This window comes from Dendropsophus ebraccatus, chromosome 14 (genome assembly GCF_027789765.1).
Source record: "Dendropsophus ebraccatus isolate aDenEbr1 chromosome 14, aDenEbr1.pat, whole genome shotgun sequence".
NCBI classification, from domain to species: Eukaryota; Metazoa; Chordata; class Amphibia; order Anura; family Hylidae; genus Dendropsophus; species Dendropsophus ebraccatus.
The window spans coordinates 55,953,890-55,974,853 of record NC_091467.1 but is presented as its reverse complement, the minus strand read 5'-3'; the positions used below and the strand labels follow the sequence as shown (position 1 = coordinate 55,974,853).

The 20,964-nt window shown below is 41.7% G+C and overlaps 1 protein-coding gene across 1 annotated transcript in view; it reads left to right on the top strand.

Annotated features, from left to right (window-relative positions):
* The first annotated feature begins 4,712 nt into the window (after window positions 1–4,712).
* The window catches only part of LOC138771884 (unconventional myosin-XVB-like), a 39,919-nt gene continuing 23,667 nt past the window's right edge, over window positions 4,713–20,964 (top strand). The window contains exons 1-7 of the mRNA XM_069951886.1: window positions 4,713–5,597; window positions 6,661–6,719; window positions 8,834–8,897; window positions 8,996–9,105; window positions 13,805–13,879; window positions 16,314–16,407; window positions 17,668–17,771. Of these exons, the coding sequence (XP_069807987.1) occupies window positions 4,713–5,597; window positions 6,661–6,719; window positions 8,834–8,897; window positions 8,996–9,105; window positions 13,805–13,879; window positions 16,314–16,407; window positions 17,668–17,771 (1,391 nt within the window). The remainder of the gene's footprint in view (window positions 5,598–6,660; window positions 6,720–8,833; window positions 8,898–8,995; window positions 9,106–13,804; window positions 13,880–16,313; window positions 16,408–17,667; window positions 17,772–20,964) is intronic.

The window sequence follows — 20,964 nt, the reverse complement described above, 5'->3', positions numbered from 1 at the left end:
TTACCAGACATGGAAAAAAAAAATTCTGTTTGTTTGCAACTATCCCTGGTGAGTGCCACAACTTATTCTACATGTTGGGTCTCCTCAGGAGAGAGTCTGCAGAGTTAAACTTGTTCCCAGAACCTGGTGGGGCTGGGCTTGCTCCCATTACTTATACTATTCCTTCCTGATTAAAAGACCAAAAGAGAGATTGACACGAAGAAGAAATTTAGAGACCTGCACTGCACAGTTGGGAGTTGCAGCTACAGTCTATAGTAGAGGCTTCTGGAGGTAAACTAGAAGTCAACCAGTTAGCATTTACCCACAAGAAAGACATAGAACTAGAGGAGCATCTAACTTGTTTATATGGGTCTTTAGCACATTGGGTACTAAGGATGAAGGTTAATTTTCTTACCTTCATCCTCTTTGCCGTTTTTGGGATATAAGTAATTTACTACATATGCCAATGAGGGGCACTGGGGGCAGGTCTACCTCCCTTAGTGCACAATGTGCCCCGGCCTGCCCACCCTTTCTAATGAATATAAGCAGAGCAGATCTCCGCCCCAATATTTATTAGAAGGGGTGGTAGGCCTGCCCCCAGTGCACCAAACTGCCTCATTGGCATGTGTAATAAACTAGTAATATCCAGCAAATGGTGCCAAGGATGAAGGTAAGAAAATTACCTTCATCCTTAGCGCCTTGTGGGCTATAGGGACACATCAGCAGGTTAGAAGCAACAATGTACTATGCATCATTGCTTCCCTTGGCCAAATGGAGGCAAGCAGCAAAGCTGTGCATCACCACTTACAGGTCTTATACTAACTAGGCCGGGCACTGTCTTAGAGAGTGTAGGGTCGAATCAGAATCGTCAATCAAATCCAAACTAAAAAATTGATAGCCACAGCAAATCTGTACAAAACTCATTTTTGAAGGTTTGCTAGTTACTATGTATTACCAAGGTTGCACTCTCAATATATATTCATTCTGTCTGCTGGGCTTCTGGAGAACACTACATTCAGTCACAGGGGGATCAGCAACAACACTGGATGCTGATTGGGTGTGGAAATCATAGGGAGTCTTAGGGTCCTATTACATGGCCCGATAGGGGCCCGATAATAACTGTGAACGAGCGTTGATCTGCTAGATCGGTGCTCGTTTACTGGGCCCATTACATGGCCCGATAATTGTTTAACAAGGGCTGCATGGACATTGTTACCAATGTCCTTGCAGCCCTTGCTTTAAACGGCATACATTACCTATCCATGGTCATGGGCTCCTTTTGCGGTCCGCTTCTCCCCGAGTCCCGCTCGCTGCAGCTTCAGAGGTTCAAATCCACTGCTGAAAATCTACAAGATAGCCATTAATATTCGAGGAGTTGGCATTCTAGGTTTTTATTTTCTATCCAGATGAACCCTACAAACAGTACAGTTTCTAATTCTACTCTTCCAGGTTAATCTGTAAGAAGGGCTCTAGACTCTACATTGATGCATCGCTCACAAACTGGGCTCAAGAAACGGGGCAAAAATAGGAAAAATGAAAACAATAAAAAAGACAAAAGACTGCGAGCATCGGACCTTAAAGAAGATGGCAAACAGAAAAAATATGGCACCGAGAATAGAATAAATGAAACCAACAACCAGAGAAGAGGAAGCTTGGTCGTTCATAGTAGTGATGGTGATTTGGACATGGAGGATGTGCCAGATGGATATCTTAAGAAGAGAAATAGACCGGTCAAATCAAGGACTCGGGGGAAGCATGATAATATCCCTCAGGACAAAGATGGTCAAAACCATTGTGATGTAACAATCATAAACACTGTGATGTCTTCCACAGAAATTAAAACAGACACTTCTGATGTGGAACAACCTGGGATAAGCAATAAGCGATCAAAGCAGAAATCCAAAGATAAGTTAAAAGAACAAAGGCTTCAAACTAATGGCAAGAATAGTAAAGAAGACACTCGTGTAAATTCTAAGACAAGTAAATCAGCTATGACTGATACTGAAGAAACAGTTGTCAATGATCTAGAAGAGGAATGCTCGGTAGTGTTAAAGACAAAACATACCACAAAAGAACCTAAAGTAGCCAAATCAGGTAAAAGACCATCAGCCATGAGCAAATCAGAAAACAATTCTCCACTTACCACTGAACCAAATAGAGAATCTGCATGTACCACCAGATCAGAAAAAACTTCTGAGTCCAACAAACAATTCAGTAGAGAATATCCAACAGGAGGCGGATCTGGTCAAGAGTCTGTATCTCAGGTTAAAATAAATAGTGATAATGCAAGTACTGCTAAAACAGAGAAAAAATCATCACGTAATATAAAAAAGAGTTCATCCACTTCACCAACTCCAGTAAATGTTCATGAAGACTTAGTGATATCACCTGCTGTGAATTTAGAGAAAGACAATACATCCAAAGCTGAGAGAAAAATTGCACTTAATTTAGATACCTCCAAGAATACGTTAGTTAAAGATCCCCACTCCAGTAGCAGGACTTCAAAAGAGGCTTCAAATACCACAGCCAAACAAGTGAACAGTAAAAAATTGGAAAGTTCAGAAAATAAAGTGGGAAAGTCACATGTGCCAAAAAAATCTAAAACTGAGATTTCATCTTATAGGAAGCAAAAAGATATTTCCCCTTCTGGAGCTGAGACAAGCTGTAAAGATGATAGAGAGCTGCCAAGCACTATGAAATGTAATGAGGAAATTGAATCTGGGACCACTAGAGACCAAAAAGTTTCAGGAAAAGTCAAAAAGCATTCATCCATGCCAAAGGCTGAAAAGGAAAGGACATATGATGTGGTCAATGCCGAAAGTGAATCCACTGCAAAGATAATTGATAAAGTTCAAACAAATAATAAGAGAAGAGAAGCTATAACTAAAGTCGAGAAGCAAACAAAGAACATGAATAATGAAATTTCTCGAACAGAAAAAGTGGTAGATTCAACAGTAACTGATGAAGAATTAAATAAAAATTCAAAACCTACTGCCTTCACCAAAGGAGGACAACAAGGTAAATCAACACCAACGAAAGCAAAGCAAGTTAACTTCAAAAATGAGAGTAAACTTTCAGACAAGGATGTATCCTCCAGTGATACCAATACAAAAAATGGTCGAAAGTATTCACCAAAGACAAATTACAACAATATGCCCTCATTGGCAGTGCCCCAACAAATGGAAGATAGTAGTACAAAGAAAAGTGACAACAAAAAGAACTCAAAGACATATGCAACTCAAGAAAAGGGAAAGGAGAGAAGTATCAGCGGCCAGGGAGTTAAGCTTAACATAGCCGAGCAAGACCGCAAATTGGAGATTGGCAAAATACCTTCAGAAAGCAGTTCAGAGGAAGGAATAGTAAGACCAAACACAAATATTTTAGCGGAAGTTCATGTTCATAATGAGGATTTCACAAGTGATGAAGAGGAAAGTGAAGAAGAGAAAGACGATCAATCATCTGAGTCCAGTGATGTGGAAGACGTAACAGAAAGAAGAAGCATACAAAGCAAAAATGATAAAGAAGAGAAGACTGATGATGACAGCAATGAAAGTGAGGATTCCACCGAAGCCTCAGACACTGATAAATCTGAGAAGGAAGACAAATCTGGTGAGACTAAAAATGAAAAGGAAAGTTCAAGAGGAGAGAAAGATGAAGAGGAAGACACAAATGCAGAGGAAGCTGAAGAGAGTCAAGAAGAGAAAACAGATGGAACAGAAAGTAAAGATGAAGAAAACACTGACGACGATGAAGATAGTGATGATGATGATGATGAAGATGATGATGATAAAGATAAGGATGCTGAATCCCTCAGAAGTCAAAGGGCTACATTGGCTGGGAATGAACCAGGTGAAAGTGAAGTAGAAACCTTCAAGGAAGCTTCCAGCTCAGATTCTGATTCAAATGACTCTGAAGAAGATGTAAAGGCAAGAGAAATATCTTTGCCTAAGAGAAAACCTCTTCCTAGTGGTGTAAAAGCCAAGCTGTTGCACATGAAACTTGGACAATCGTCAGAAGATGGACGCAATTTATCAAAGTGCAGCAGAGGATTTGTTACTCTTACGAAGGATTCCAATAAGGACATTGTAGAATCAAAGGAACCAGTAACTGCCAAGGAACAGATGACTTTGAAAAGGCAAAGGCACTCATCCTCCCGGCAGAAGGCTAACGCAGAACTGAAGAAAATACAAAACTATCACTTAACTTCACAAACTCAAATAATTGCAAATCTCAGAAGGAGGCAAAGGGAAGCCAAGGAACAGTTGTTAACCAGGAGAACTGAAACCCAGCATGCAATGTCCGCTGATTCACTATCCAAAAAAGAAAGATTTCAAAATAAGCAGCATAGTGTTGAGGAGCATCAATCCAAACATTCCAATTTTTCCAATGCTTCTCCCAACAACAAAATTATTAATGAAATTCCAGCAAAGACAAGACTGGATGATCATAAAAGTGGAGAAAAAAATAGAAAAAAAGCGAGTAGTGAAAAGAGTGAAATTGCTGGTCAAAAACCTGTTGAGTTTTCTGGAATAACTAAAGATGCAAGAGCAACCTGCTCTTTATCAGCCTTTCGTAGAGTAACCGGATGGCTGAGAAGAGGTCCACCAAAAAAGTCAAGCTTAAAAGAGCGTCTAGCTAGCGTTGCTCGAGCCATAGGGATAACAGACTGGCTGTTTCGAACCTTTAGAAAAAGAAAGAAACGTAGACAGTGTGAGCTAAAGAGAAGAACAGCCATGAGGTTGCTTAGTACATCTAGACTTGTCAATCAATATAATCAGTCTAGCCATGAGAAAACAACCCTAAAAAGCTTAGACAAGAATAATTCAAAAGATACAGCTAAGAATCCGTCACATGAGAATAAAATAGATTCAGCTTCCAAAATGAAGAAACTGTGTGAGTCCAGTGAGGCTGAAGACGCTTCCGGTACAGTAGATGCAAAGTATGCTATAGTTTTTCCACGAATTCACCATCTTGCAAAGACTATAAAAATTTCTCCCGCTGCTCAGAGGTCTACATGCAACACAGGTCAGAGATTGGTGGTGTCTGTACAACCTGCAACATCCAGCAGGAACTCAAAGATTACATTAACGGAAACCAAGAACAGCATTCAGAATCGACCAGAGAACAGACCTAGATATCGACCCTTACAGATATTGGAGTCTAGATCACTTTCTCGGCAGCAGCTCGACCCAAATGAAGAACCACAGGTTTTACTTGGCTCATCAAAAAACAAAGTTAGAAAAGAAAATGAAGAACAGAGTGACGACCAAAACCAGACTGCCCCGGCGGCTGAGACGGCACTTAATAATTCTGAAGTCGGCTCATCTTTTGTTGATTCTACTCAAGATGGTGATGAGGAGGTGGAACAAAGTTCTTCTTATGAAGCTACAACACATGTCCACTGGGCACAAAATGTACCTGGCAGGAACGATCCCACTGGTTGGTTGAGCTCTGAAACATTACTGCCTCGACTGACAATAGAAAACCTTAGCAAGTGGACAATATACCAGGAGGTACCACATACCAAGTCTACACAACCCATGCAACAGCCCAGAGAGAGATGGGAAGCGGAGGATTCCACAGAAGACATGCTGCAAATGGCCATGAAAAAGAAGCAGGTGTTTTGTTTTTGTTACTATTGAATGGCATTGTTTACTATCCAGCACAGATTTGTGTAATACTTATTCTCAACACCAGGGAATGCTGGGTTGGAAAGCTATAGATTTAAATAAATGTGTCATGAGGATTAGCGTTGACTTCCCTCTGCCGGTGGAAGTTCAGGTCTCCATGGCTATGAACATGCATGAGACCATAATGCATGCACCCCCATTCTCATCCAATGTGGGTTGCGCATTATGGTCTCACACGTGTTTGTAGCTATGGAAACCCGAACTTCCGCCGGCAGAGTGGAATTCACTGCTGATCCGGCAATGGCTCAGATGACAGGTACACTTTATCACTAAGAAACTATTCACACCATACTGATGCATACATTGTTTCTCCAATAAAAAAAAAAAGTATCAAAAAAAGATTATACTAAGAGATATAGACTAAACTATTAGGAATTAGGAATAACTGATGTCTGGCATCTTGACCTCTCCTCTGCACAGCAAAAGGTGACCTCTGCCATTAGTGGGTAAATGTGGTGGCTCTGACTGAGTGCAGGTTCTTGGGGCCCTGAGGTGTGATGCCAGTATTTCATGAATAGGCTCACTTGTTCACTGTTCCCAAACCACAGTTTTAAAAGTGAGCCAAGACAGGATTAACTATGAACAAACATCTGGCAGAAGATCCCACAGAAACACACCACCACATGTGTTTGAGCAAAGAGGTGAGCAGTATCCTCTACTGGTGTGGTTTAACAGGTTGGTGGTGGTGTCATTATCTGGGTTCTTGCCCAAAGACTGTTGTTCTTTATATCACAATGATTGGATGGTGACTGTTATAGGGACTTAAGGCCCTATTCCACGGAACGATTATCGTTCATAAACTCGCTCCAACGGCCAGCTCCTCCTCCGAACAATCTGCTGAAGAAAGAAGATGCCCAGGAATGTAAGTTTGTAGGTTGGATAAATGTACCATGGTCAGGTATGAGTCTGACACTGATGCACAGTGGTCTTACATTGTGCTGCAAGTAAACCTACTTTTTTTTTTAACTTTTTTTTTTTCTTTTCTTTGAAGGTTCAGGATGGGGAAGAATGTCCAGAGGTAGAAGAGCTGTCTGACTTATCCTTCTTAGAGTAAGCACCTCAAATACTTAGGGTCTTCTAGATGGGGGTAGACTTTCTTTTTACTATTTTGGTTATATGTGTTCAGTGTTACTGGTTATAGTTGCATACATGTTCTAATCAAGTTTATGTTATCCATGTAAGCAATTTAGTATGGCACTTTATTTACAGAAGGGTGGTTATTAGAGATCAGCGAACCTCGTGCACGCTCGGGTTTGGCCAAACCCAAGTATGTGGCATTTCATTACTGGTGGCTGAAGAAGTTTGATGTAGCCCTAAGGCTGCCTGGAAAACATGGATACAGAAAAACCCAAGCGTGCTTGAGGTTCAGTCATGGGGACCAGACATCTCCCTAAAGAAGTTATCCTAGGATTATAATGTATCACTTTTCCAGGAGTTGGAGCTATGGGACCACCACGTTTACTAGACTATCACTCCATTTGTACGGGGAACATGGCACCCCCGTTATAGTGATTAGTTGGGGTCCCAACAGTCAGACACTTACCTATCCTCTGGAAATGTGTTAACTTGTGATACTTTATGGCCATACTATAAGGGGAAGATTTACAAACTTATATGACAGACTTGACCTAAATTTGTATTTGATTGATGTAATACTAGTTCTAGTACTGTAGTTGTGTAATAAGTGTTGCTCTGGGACTGTATGCAAATTATGATCTAGGTTCTGGTGTAAAAGGGGGTATATATGAACAGTATTATATGAATATGTACACTATATCTATATATACACACCAGCCAGACCACTGCTTTTAGAGCACAGTGGTGGTTAATAACCTACAAAATGAGCTGTCAACGATGCCCTACGAGTATAACTATGTTAAAAAAAAATAAACACTATTCTGCAGGTCAGTACAATTACACCAATACCCTACTTATGTAGTTACTGATATATACTACTTTTTTCTGGGCTGGATATACATCTTCACCAGGCCTAGGGCTAGGATGCTCTATGCCCCACTTCTTTGACACCGCACCACCAGAATAAAATAACTTTTTTACCAGATACAGTGGTACCTTGGTTTAAGAGAGCATTTTTCAAGAAGAGCTCACAGTTTTTCAAAATTTTAACTGGGTGTAAGAGCATTGCTTTGGTTTAAGAGCTCCTTGTACTGGATGGGAGGGAAAGTCGGGGAGAGGCAGGGTCTGCATATTGTGGTCTACAGCACTGTACTCTGACCCAGAAAGACTCCCTCACCTTCCAAATCATAGCAGATTCACTTCAGGCTGGAGCTTGCATCAGGGGACAGGACTGTGGGGGGGGGGGGGGTAATCTCTCCATAGCTGTAACCCTTCTCTTCCTGGACAGAGAGCGCTGCATGTATGTGCCCACATCTGCCCTGCTCATTCCTTTATGCTCCCTGCAGTCTCTGTCAGCCCTTGTGTTTCCTATCCTCTCTATTCCTGCTACAATATGCCTGCACTCACACTCAGCTATACACACTGCTGTATAGAAAAGTTTCTGTCACTGTCCTCCTGCACAGCTCTGTGATTCTCACTTCCTGATATCTACAAACTGCTGCTGTTTTTCAGGTTTATCCACTTACTATACATTATAGCCCACATGCCGATTGCTATACTGTACAGTAACGTAAAAAAATCACATATTAGGCTGTTTCTAAATGTTTGTTTCATTTGTTTTACCTGTTATTCAGAATAAAAATGATTATTTTTGGGGTGTGGAACTAATTGTCTGCATTTCTATGATTTCTTATGGGAAAATTTGCTTAGGTTTAAGAGTGGATTTGGATTACAAGCACCGTCCCGGAACGAATTATGCTCGTAATCCAAGGCACCACTGTACCAGCACCACGAGACAAGGCAAGCCTGGGACCAGGCATGCATTGAGAAAAGCTACTGGACGGTATTAGAGGCATGGGGGCAGTGTTGGGTCGATACAGATTCACTTTCAGGCTTTCTGTACACAGTAATACAAATTATGTTTATTTTTCATTGTTTAGATTTTTTTTATTTAAAAATGTACTGTAAACTGCCCCTAGCTGGTGACTACCATGAATTTACCATGCACTTCACAGTAAGTCAGTGCTTGTTATGTGGGTTCGGTGATCTATAATATATCTCTGTGTATGATCCTTCCATCCTGTCAGGAATGTTTGTGAAAGTGCCGTCCTCTTATGCCTGAAGAAGAGGTTTCATCGAGACGCTATTTATGTGAGTAATGGGTATGCCACCATTGCAATGTCTTGGAGATGAAGGCCTGTATTTGAACATAACACTATGGTAATTTTAATGGTGTCTTTCCATTCCAGACCTCCATCGGTCACATGCTTCTATCAGTGAATCCATTTAAGGCCCTGAATATTTGCAGCATAGACATGGCTGAGATCTACCAGGACAACAAAACTATGGAGAGACCACCGTGAGTATCAGTCAGATCTTTCTACATTACGGGGGTGATTTATCAATGTGTGTAAACTATACACTGGTGCAAACTGCCCACTGCAACCAATCACAGCTCAAGTTTCATTTTACCAGAGCAGAGAGCTGAGCTGTGATTGGTTGCTATGGGCAGTGTATATTTTACACCCTTTAATAAATCTGGGCCTACATGTTTATATGATATGCATCACATTACATATTGTATCTCCCATGTGGTTAGTCCAGCAAGGTCTTATATGTAACTTGGTGGGGCCTGCAAGTTTACCTATATTTTATTAGGAGATAAAGATGTTAAAAGTTTTGTGAAATGTCCGTGAAATATAAGTACATGTCAGGAGAGCTGAGAGGCCCACTATAAATCCAGTGATATGTAGGTGATTTCTCCTCTCATTGTAGATGCCTTCTTTCCCTTTCTTCTCCATCCAGCCAAGACGGCCATGACCCATGCTACTTAGATATTTTTGGCCCCTCACTTCTACAGTCATCCCCTAGCTTTATAGCAAAAGAGGGTTGGAGATGACTGCAGAAGTGAGGGCCCCATATCAGAATTTTAAAAAGATGTTCTTTATAGGCTGTGACCACACATTGCCTTTCATGACTATTTGACGGACGCCATTTTGCGTCCAAATAACGTCCAAAATTATAGTCGTTGTTTGGGTGCAAAATGACAGCAGTAATGAAAAACGGCCAAAAAAAGACACTATGAATCCTCCCCAAAATGCTCATCGACAATATTAGGCCATGTTCACATGGCGTAAGACACCGGCCGTTCTGTGACCCGGCCGTGCCACAGAACGGCCGATGTCAGTTAAGATAATCCCGGCTGTAGAGTATGAGTATAGAGTATGTCTTGGATTGTAGATTGCAGGTTTTTATAAGAGTGGCCAGGTGGCCGATTGATTGGCCATCATGCCTGCATTGTTGGTTCAAAAATCTGGACTGGATTTGTATCAAACATATACATAGATTGAAGACAACAATAAATAACATTATAGGTTGGTAAAGTGAAGATACACATGTGTCACATGTTTTTCACAAATATAGACAAATGTATGCCATAGATGGTGAATAATTGAGGATAATGTTTCAGATAAATCTAAATATATAAAGCAGGAGCAAAGAAGAAGAAACTAGGTGTAGGGAAAGTGAGTGGTTGGTTATGTAGAAATTCTGCTTTGGTGATGCTTTCTGGATGATGTGTCAAAAAAAGGGGAGAGGAACCTGAGGGCCAACCACAGAGTCCGTCACCGCACTGATAGACGGCCGGGCATGTGATGGGCTGTGGGGGAGGACCACATGAACCAGAAAATTGCTGAGAAGTCCTATCTGGCTTTAGTAATTGATTAGATGAAACCAAAGATCTCCAACTCTTCATTCAAACCCTTTGGAGCTATGGTGTCGAAGTCATATATGAATCTAGACTCTGCCCGGGACATGGCCGCAATGAAGTCGCCCCCTCTCCAATTACGTTTGACTGATTGGATTGCCGTAAAGGTGGTTCCTGTGATGTCACAATTATGGGTTTGTTTATAATGTAGTGAGAGAGGGTGTTTCTCATTTCCCTTTCTGATGTTGTAGAGGTGTTCACGAAGGCGAGTCTTGAATTCTCTCTTTGTGCGGCCTATATATTGTTTGGAGCAGGGACATTGTAACATATAGATCACCCCTTTTGTGTGACATGTGAGGAGTTCTCTAATTGTCCATGTATAGTTGTTTGTCGTGGATGTCACAACAGTCGTTTTTTTAGGAAAATCAGTTTTCGTACAGCAAGCACAGGAGCCGCATCTAATAAAACCTTGTGAAGACAGCCATGTAGTATTTGAGAGTTTATTGTGTGTGGACCTAATTGTAGGTGCTACTTTTAGGCCTAAGTTGGGTGCCCTTGTGAACACAATAGGTGTTTTTTGGGGGAGTATTGTGGTCAATAGTTTGTCTTGGCATAAAATTGGCCAGTTTCTCTGTAGGATCTTTTCAATTTTTTTTGTATTCAGGGTTGAAGGGTAAAATAATTTTGGAACTGTTGGCTGAGTCAGAGGTTTCCCCAGTGACAGATTTCATTTTTAAAGAATTTTGTTCTATCTGCATTCTTAATTTTGGTCAGTGCGCTCTGTATGGTATTTTCTGGATAATTCTTATGTCTGAATTGTTCAGACAAGTTGGATGCTTCCATATGGAATGTATCCTCGTTTGTACAATTGCGCTTTAAGCGCCTGAATTGGCTTGTAGGAATGTTTAGTAGCCACCGTGGAAGGTGGCAGCTAGAAAACAATATAACTATTTCTCGCTGTTGGTTCAGTGTATGTTTGACATGTTAACCTGTTAGCTTGTGCAGATATGAATAAATCTAAAAATTCTATATTGTCAGTGCTAATATGAGGTGTAAATTTTAAATTAAATTGGTTGTTGTTAAGATGTGAAATGAATGTTTCTAGTTCTGTGCTGGGGCCTTTCCAAAAAAGAATAATATCATCGATATATCTTTTCCAACAGATAAGATTTGATTCTAAATATTGCGTGATGGTTTGGGATTCCCAGTATGCCATAAACAAGTTGGCGTAACTGGGTGCAAATCTAGTGCCCATGGCCGTACCAGTGATTTGGTTATAGTGATCTCCTTCAAAGTAAAAATAATTGTGTGTGAGTATGAAATGTATGGCTTGTAAGGTGAAGTCTATTTGTTCGGTTGGCATGTCTGTCTGGGTGAGGAAGTGTTTGATGGCCTGTATACCTAAGTCGTGTTGTATGATTGTATAAAGTGATTGAACGTCAAGTGTTGCCATAGAAAGGGTTGGTTGCCATGGGAAAGTTTTGACTAATTTGACTACTTGTGTAGTGTCCTTGATGTAAGATGGAGTAGATTGGACTATAGGTTGTAGTATTTTGTCGATGTAATTGGACAGATTGGAAGTTAATGAACCGATTCCAGATATAATGGGGCGGCCAGGAGGGTTTAGGGGGTTCTTATGAACTTTTGGTATGCAGTAGAAAATAGGCAGGCGCTTCTGTGTACCAGTGATAAAGTCATGTTCTTTGGAGTTTAGAATATCTTTTTCTAAGGCTTGGTCACAGAGATTCTTGAGTTCTGTTTCATAATAGTTGGTTGGGTCGGTAGGGAGTTTCTGATAAGTGGAACTTAAAGTGGTCCTGTATACATAGTACATAGTACATATTACATAGTACATATTACTATCATTGCTGATCCCCCTGACGTTCCAGGACATAAAGGTTATTTTATTAGCAATCCTAACCTGTAAGACTGCAGTCAGGTAAGCCCAAACCCCATGGCAATGTGCTACCCAAGTAGTGAACAAGAAAGACACAACAATCTTTAACCTTTGCTGGACGAGGGTCGGCCACAGCATTTATTATTATGTCTTTAAACTTAAGGCACTCAAAGAAACTCTCCAATGTGGAGATATATTAACCAGGCTGGACGCAGTGTGCCGGCCGCCGGACTCCCAGCGGAGTGGGCACCTCGTACGTGCAGGCTCCCATTTCTCAGAAACTTTTATCCACCATAACCGCCTGCTGTGACAGAAATTAATATATCCGAACCTATGTCTGATAGGTGCACCCCATCCCGCCACATAAGGCGGCTGTTATCCCCCTCCAGCTGCCTGTGTCTAACTACCACCCAAGACCTGGATCTGACGAATCTAGAGACCCTTGAGTTAATAGACCTCTGGGCCCGCTCTACTGCCTCTGCTTCACGAGCCCCTGCCATACTACCCGTGAAACAATTTCAGACTAAACCAGAACGATGTCTTGAAAGAAGGTCAAGAACCGCTCCATGTCAGTTCTCATCAGCGTTAGCAAATCGGCCATCCGCATGGAACATAGGTCGTTTCCTCCAGCGTGAAGGACTAGGATGACCGGACCAGCTACCCTGTTGCTTATATCCACCACCTCTGGGAATACTTGGGGCCATCGAAACCGCTGATGCCATGCCAGTGGACCTCAATACCCCGAAAACCTAGGTTACGACCTCCAGGCTGACATTCTGCTTGATGTAACGCTCTAGCTAGAGTAGGTTTGGACACGAATCCTCCATGAATCACCAAATACTTCAACTTGAATAGGTCATTGTTGGTGTTTAGGACAGGTAATATGTAACTTTCCCCTCCCATCAACAGAGCAAACTTTGTTTCTAGGTAAGTCCTCTCCCCAGATACTGTTGAGTTCCCATACAATACCCCCCCCCCCCCAATCCGGATACTCCTCAGGGCATTTGGCCCATTTAGACAACATATTGCTGGACTTTTACAGCACTGGGGAATTGACTTGTGTGCTTTATCTTTTAATTTGCATTAAACCTTATATTTTAGTGCTGGAACAATGAATTGAAATAAGAGTCTTCTGCTGATTCAGGTTAGAAGCTCTATTGGACACTACCTTTACTGTGCTCAGCAAAAAAAAACTGCTGACAGGTTGACTTTAAGGAGGCATTTGCACGATCTCTGCAATCCTGTTTACATGTTCGCGCTAGTTTACTGACACAGCCACGCGGCTGTGTCAGTACACTAGCGCAAACTTTCAAATAGTATCAGAGAACCCGACATCACAATTAATCATGATGCAGGGAGCCCCGAGATCCAGTGTATATGTATATATATTACACTTACTCTTTGTTGGTATTGTGAACATAGAAAGATATCAGTGTGTATTTTTTTTCCCCACAGTCATATTTATTCCGTAGTAGAGGAAGCGTATGCTCTGTATAGGATCTCTGAACATGCCCCAAACATCCTCATCAGGTAAGATCTAATGTATGAGTTATGTTTTGCACTATATGTCTCAGTATATTCCAGTGTTTTTTCAGATTTCTAACTAGTGTGCATGTCAAAACAACCACAAAGAATACTTTTTGATACTCTCTTCCTATGAAGATTTAAAGGTCTTATCCCAAGATCAGCTGTATCCTCAAGTCACAGAATTGGGGATAACTAGCTGCTCAGTGGGCCCCTACGAGAATAGAGCTGAATGTTCAAACGTTCCTTGGGGAATCAAGCACTCTCCGCACTGCCACTCTGGTCATTTAGGGGACAATTGATCTGTTCTCTAGATCAGAGTTCCCCAACTCAAGGACCACCAACAGGTCATCTTTCAAGGATATCCCATGCAAAGAACACCTGTGGCAATGCATGATGCACTAACTAATTATATCACCAGTGAAATGCTAAGAATATCCTCAAAACATGACCTGTTCTAGATCATTGAAGTTCCCAGAGGTCGGACCACCGCCAATCCCCTATACACATATCCTCTTAACACATAACTTCTCATTTTGGCATAACCCAAAAAAGTCCCTATCATCCAGGGCAAAGGTTAACTGGGCCGTGGGCCTCCTACTAGTAAGAAAAGGACTCTTGGGCCATTCCCCATCACTACAAAGCAGTTGTCATGTGTCCCAGGGCCACTTCATAAGCAAGTGATTGCCAAATCGGTATCCCCATCTGGCGGTCAAGATGACGATAAAAAAGAATTGTCCATTTACCTCCAGCATGGCCTGCTATGCTTCATGTCAGAGAAGAGCCCCAGATGATCCTGCTGCCATCGGCCTAGGTAAGAAGGCAATGCTGTGATCACTGCTGTTTGAGCCCTGAATGGCTGTTTCCAAAAGGGAAGGGTCAGTATATATGAGCCCTGATGTGATCACTGTTGGGGGAAAAGTAGTTGTCATCGAGCTGTCAGGCTGCCATCATACATATGACATCATTGGCAGATGCCTTTGACATTAGTCAATTCACTTTAACGTAGTGAGGGTTGACTTAGGGTTTATAGGATTAGTGCCCCTGTTAAATCAACAATTCCAAGATATCATAGATGAATAGAAGTAAAGGAAATAACATTTGTTAAAAATTCTTGGTACCACGATGGGTCCCAGAAGTCCCATGTTGGACTTTGCAATCTTTTTGTTGTTCGCGAGGTGTCCACCTATTATACAGAGAGGTATAATAGAACAATGCTGTATTCTACACAATGTATTATTGTACAACCTCTCCCGTTAGTTTCCTGTTTCCTCATTATTGCTGCCAACTCTGAAATTACATTTGTCACCTGAGAAAGATATTCAGATTTGTGGGCGAGAATGACGCGCTTCTATTGCATTGTCATAGGAAAATTATTTTGTTATCTATACCCAAATCTATTTCTCTGACAAACAAGCTGGTTATTATTCTGAATATATACACTAGTACTGAATTTTTTGTTATGTTCCCTGGCTAGCTTCAGTTATGTGACAATCATTGAGATTAAGCTGCAGTTTTCTATTGCAGGATGCTGGTCTGAACTTAGACATAACAGGGCAGCCGTGAAGCTTATCCCCTCTGACTTTGTATTCACTTTATCTCAGAGACGATAGGCTGTATCTCGCCTTCTTGGAGGCATTAAAAGGGTTACAAAAAAAATTAAATCTTGTTTCACCCTTCCATATGGTTGTTCCCAAGCCTTATGAATTAATATATCACATTTATTCTCTTAATTAATAATCAGTAAGAATTTGTTAAAATATTATAATGAAAAATTCATAATTTAATGTAGATACAGTATTAAATGTAAGCAGAACTGTTTACATAGAAAGCTAATGATGTGTGCCCTACTGACCTTTAAATTAAGAGGCTGTGAACCACATACAAGGATTGCTATGCATATTCGGGTATGAATATGATGCTGGTGGGGAATAAATCAGGCTCAGGGGGTGTAGATATGAGATTACGGTGGTATAAATCAGGCTCAGGGAGTGTACATATGAAACTGCAGTGATATAAATCAGGCCCAGGGGGTATAGATATGAGACTGCGGTAATATAAATCTGGCTCAGGAGGTATTAATACGAGTCTGCAGTGGTATAAATCAGGTACGGGGTATGGATATGAGACTGCAGTGCTGTGCATCAGGCTCAGGAGTGTAAATACGAGGCTGTAGGGGCATAAATCAGTTTTGCACCCATGTAATGTTTTGAACAAATGTTACTAGGGGCCCCTTTTCTTTGATTTTAATATACTTTGAATATGAATATACCTTCACACATATTCACCCACTGAATATCAGCCTACTTCTGGTACAACTCTATGTATCTTCATTCTGTTTTTCAGTATTTTCTATGTAGTACTTTTTCCCCCCAGCCTTTTCAAACATTTTTTGAGTTTTTTCTTTTTCTTTTCATTTTCTATTTCCCTGTGGCCCCAGCGGACATACAGGATCTGGTAAGACAGAGGCAGTAAAAGTGATTGTACAATATCTAACAACACCCAATATGAGACAAGGCGATAGACCTTTACAGGTATGAAATAGTAAGAGCCCATAGCATTACCCTGTTGGTTTGTTTTAACTTGGTGCTTTGCATGTTGTCTGTGTGGTTTGGTGCCTCTGTGAAAAAGCTTATTCTTCACAATTATTACAGTGGGGAATACATCCGTTAGGGATGATGGGAGTTGTAGTTTTGCAACAGCTAGAGAACAGCTGACTCCATTCTTATCAAGCACCAACACAGTGCTACTGATACAGACCCTCCTTCTCATGTCCTGTATGTTCTTATGCATTAGAATATACAGTACAATAAGGGGGCTGGCTGTCAGTAGTCAGGAGTAGCTCCTGTCACTTAATGATCAGGATCCCCGCAGGCAGGCTCTATGTGAAGAGCGCCAATAACTCTGATCAATGCTATGCACGGGAATAGCATTGATCAGTTTATGCAATCTAATGATTGCAGGTAGTAGTCCCCAAGGGAAAAATATTCCAAAGCCCCTCTCCCAGTAATAGTTAAAATTACATTATACAATTAAAACAAATAAACATATTCTGTAGCCTGCGTGATTGTCCGATCTATTAAAATATAAACAGCGTAAAAGAACAAAGCAAAAAAAAACATAATTGCAGATTTTTTGTTACAATAACGATCAAAATGTCCAATCTACACAAATATGATACTTACAAAAGCTAGAGCTCATGGCGCAAAAAAAAATGACATGCCATACAGCCCCGTAGGTGAAAAAATTAGACCATTATAAAAATGGGGAAATTTTATTCATAATTATTTGCAAAAAAGAAAAAAAAAGTTTTACAGTAAAAAAAAAAAAATTGTAAGTATATAAACATGCATATCAATGTGTCGGCACTGACATATAGAATTAAAATAAGATGTCAGTTTTACAGGAAAGTGCATTACATAGACCCAGGAAGCCCCCAAAAAATACAAAATTGTACTTTTTCCAATTTTACCCCAAAAATTATATTTTTGGGGGGTTCCGTCATACAATTTACTATAGATTGAAAGCCAATCTTGATCCTAAAAAAAAAAAGCCTTAACATGGCCCTGTAGAAGGAAAAATAAAAGCGCTATAGCTCTTAGAGGCGAGAAGGAAAAAAACGAAAATGCAAAAATTAAAATTGGCGTGGTCATTAAGACCATTTCAGGCCAAGTCATGAAGGGGTTAAATTGCCCCAAAAAGGGCCCAACCCCTTTAACACTGCAGAGAGTTGTGTATTTTAAGTAAAAATATAAAATAACCCAGGTGCTTTAACTAACCAATTTATTTCCTAGATCTTTGACTTTCTCACAGTCTTGGAAAGTTTTGGAAATGCCAAAACAGTATTGAATTGTAACTCTACTCGCTGTGGCCAGATTCTTCAGATGTTCTTCAGAAGGTATTTCCCTTAGACATCGGTGTTCTCATAAACATAACCATCAGTATGTACAATGTATAATTTTGTACTGGAATACAGGGTTACTGACACATACGAGAAAACATTTTTTGGACTCACAGACATTTCAAAAGTTTTGATTGATGAGACCCCCGCTAAACATTAGATATAGCTAGGAAAAGTTCAGCTTTTATACATTATTGTAATGGAGTTTCAGGTTTAATTCAAGGGGATTACCACATGATTGTTTTTATTCGTTTAGGTTTTTTTTTTAGTCCCTCCATTTCATAGGCTCAAAAATCTTTGGAAACACTAACATGATTACAAATATAAGGATTATTATTAATACCTCATCCCAGGTCCTTGTCTTCCTGGAGTCTGGAACGCATGGACATCATCAAATGGCAAGTTTTCTCACTTGAGATGCTTTTTCAGGAGTTACTACAGCCGCCATCAGTCGTTGCTTCTTTGTGGGATATTTAGCTGAAAAGCAAGTACAGTCGCGTTTTAGCTCAGGTGACTGACACAGCTATTGGGCCTTAAAGTGAGTGAGTCAGCTAGATTTCTTTTTACTGATTAGAGACAGATACTGAAATATAGATATATTTTTTTTATTCTAATCTGATCCTATTTTCTCAGTCCTCAATTTTTTTAGATGATACTTTAGTATTTTATTATGGAGGCAGCCATCTTGCTTGAGGTGTTTTTTAACGGCATTTAGTGATATGCTTTACAACATGCCCCATAGACATAGACAAGATAAACAGAGCAAAGGTCATTCTGAAGGGAGGCTGAGCTTCTCTTGTCCTTTCTATTAACTGGTAATACTGTACAGATCACTAAAGCAGTCTCCTTTAATAATAGATAGTAAAATGGAAAATTAGAAAAAATGAGGGCTTATTCCCACATCTGTATAACACTAAACCTACAGACAGGGAAGCCCTGTAGAGCAGTGCTTTCCAACCTTTTCCACTTCGGGGCACACCTTGGAAAAAAATTTTTCCTCGGGGCACCCATACTAAATAATGTTCTACAAAATAAGAAAACCGTCATAGAGTGACTCACAGGTGACGTCTTCTTTGATCTGAGGAGTCACTTTCCCTTTTCCTCTCCATCCGCCATGATGATTTCTTCCAGCTACTTTTCATCTCTTCAGAACCTGCAAGACAAACAATTTAGGCTCCGCACATTTCTAGTAACTTCCTTTCCTTTCTCCCTCCTGTAGGCTCCCATAGTAACTGCACTGTTTGGTGTTATGTGCAGTAAAGCGAGTAGGAATGTGGGATGCCCCCTGTATGTAGGATCCCCTGCTGTGATGAACTAATAATGCCCCCAGAGGTGCCCCTATGAGCTAATAATGCCCCCAGAGGTGCCCCCATGAACTAATAATGCCCCCAGAGGTGCCCCCATGAACTAATAATGCCCCCAGAGGTGCCCCCTATGAACTAATAATGCCCCAAGAGGTGCCCCCATGAACTAATAATGCCCCCAGAGGTGCCCCCATGAACTAATAATGCCCCCAGAGGTGCCCTCTATGAACTAATAATGCCCCCAGAGGTGCCCCCATGAACTAATAATGCCCCCAGAGGTGCCCCCATGAACTAATAATGCCCCCAGAGGTGCCCTCTATGAACTAATAATGCCCCCAGAGGTGCCCCCATGAACTAATAATGCCCCCAGAGGTGCCCCCATGAACTAATAATGCCCCCAGAGGTGCCCCCATATACTAATAATGCCCCCAGAGGTGCCCCCATGAACTAATAATGCCCCCAGAGGTGCCCCCATATACTAATAATGCCCCAGGGGTGGCCTCCATATACTAATAATGCCCCCAGAGGTGTCCCCATGAGCTAATAATGCCCCCAGAGGTGTCCCCATGAGCTAATAATGCCCCCAGAGGTGCCCCCATGAACTAATAATGCCCTCAGGGGTGCCCCCATATACTAATAATGCCCCCAGAGGTGCCCCCATATACTAATAATGCCCCCAGAGGTGCCCCATGAACTAATAATGCCCCCAGAGGTGCCCCCATGAGCTAATAATGCCTCCAGAGGTGCCCCCATGAGCTAATAATGCCTCCAAAGGTGCCCCCATATACTAATAATGCCCCCAGAGGTGACCCCATATACTAATAATGCCCCCAGAGGTGCCCCCATGAACTAATAATGCCCCCAGAGGTGCCCTATGAACTAATAATGCCCCCAGAGGTGCCCCCATGAACTAATAATGCCCCCAGAGGTGCCCCCATGAACTAATAATGCCCCCAGAGGTGCCCCCATGAACTAATAATGCCTCCAGAGGTGCCCCCATGAACTAATAATGCCCCCAGAGGTGCCCCATGAACTAATAATGCCCCAGAGGTGCCCCCATGAACTAATAATGCCTCCAGAGGTGCCCCCATGAACTAATAATGCCTCCAGAGGTGCCCCCATGAACTAATAATGACCCCAGAGGTGCCCCCATGAACTAATAATGCCCCCAGAGGTGCCCCCATGAACTAATAATGCCCCCAGAGGTGCCCCCATATACTAATAATGCTCCCAGAGGTGCCCCCATGAACTAATAATGCCCCCAGAGGTGCCCCCATGAACTAATAATGCCCTCAGGGGTGCCCCCATATACTAATAATGCCCCCAGAGGTGCCCCCATATACTAATAATGCCCCCAGAGGTGCCCCATGAACTAATAATGCCCCCAGAGGTGCCCCCATGAGCTAATAATGCCTCCAGAGGTGCCCCATGAGCTAATAATGCCTCCAAAGGTGCCCCCATATACTAATAATGCCCCCAGAGGTGCCCCCATAAACTAATAATGCCCCCAGAGGTGACCCCATATACTAATAATGCCCCCAGAGGTGCCCCCATGAACTAATAATGCCCCCAGAGGTGCCCCATGAACTAATAATGCCCCCAGAGGTGCCCCCATGAACTAATAATGCCCCCAGAGGTGCCCCCATGAACTAATAATGCCCCCAGAGGTGCCCCCATGAACTAATAATGCCTCCAGAGGTGCCCCCATGAACTAATAATGCCCCCAGAGGTGCCCCCATGAACTAATAATGCCCCCAGAGGTGCCCCCATGAACTATTAATGCCTCCAGAGGTGCCCCCATGAACTAATAATGCCCCCAGAGGTGCCCCCATATACTAATAATGCCCCCAGAGGTGCTCCCATATACTAATAATGTCCCCAGAGGT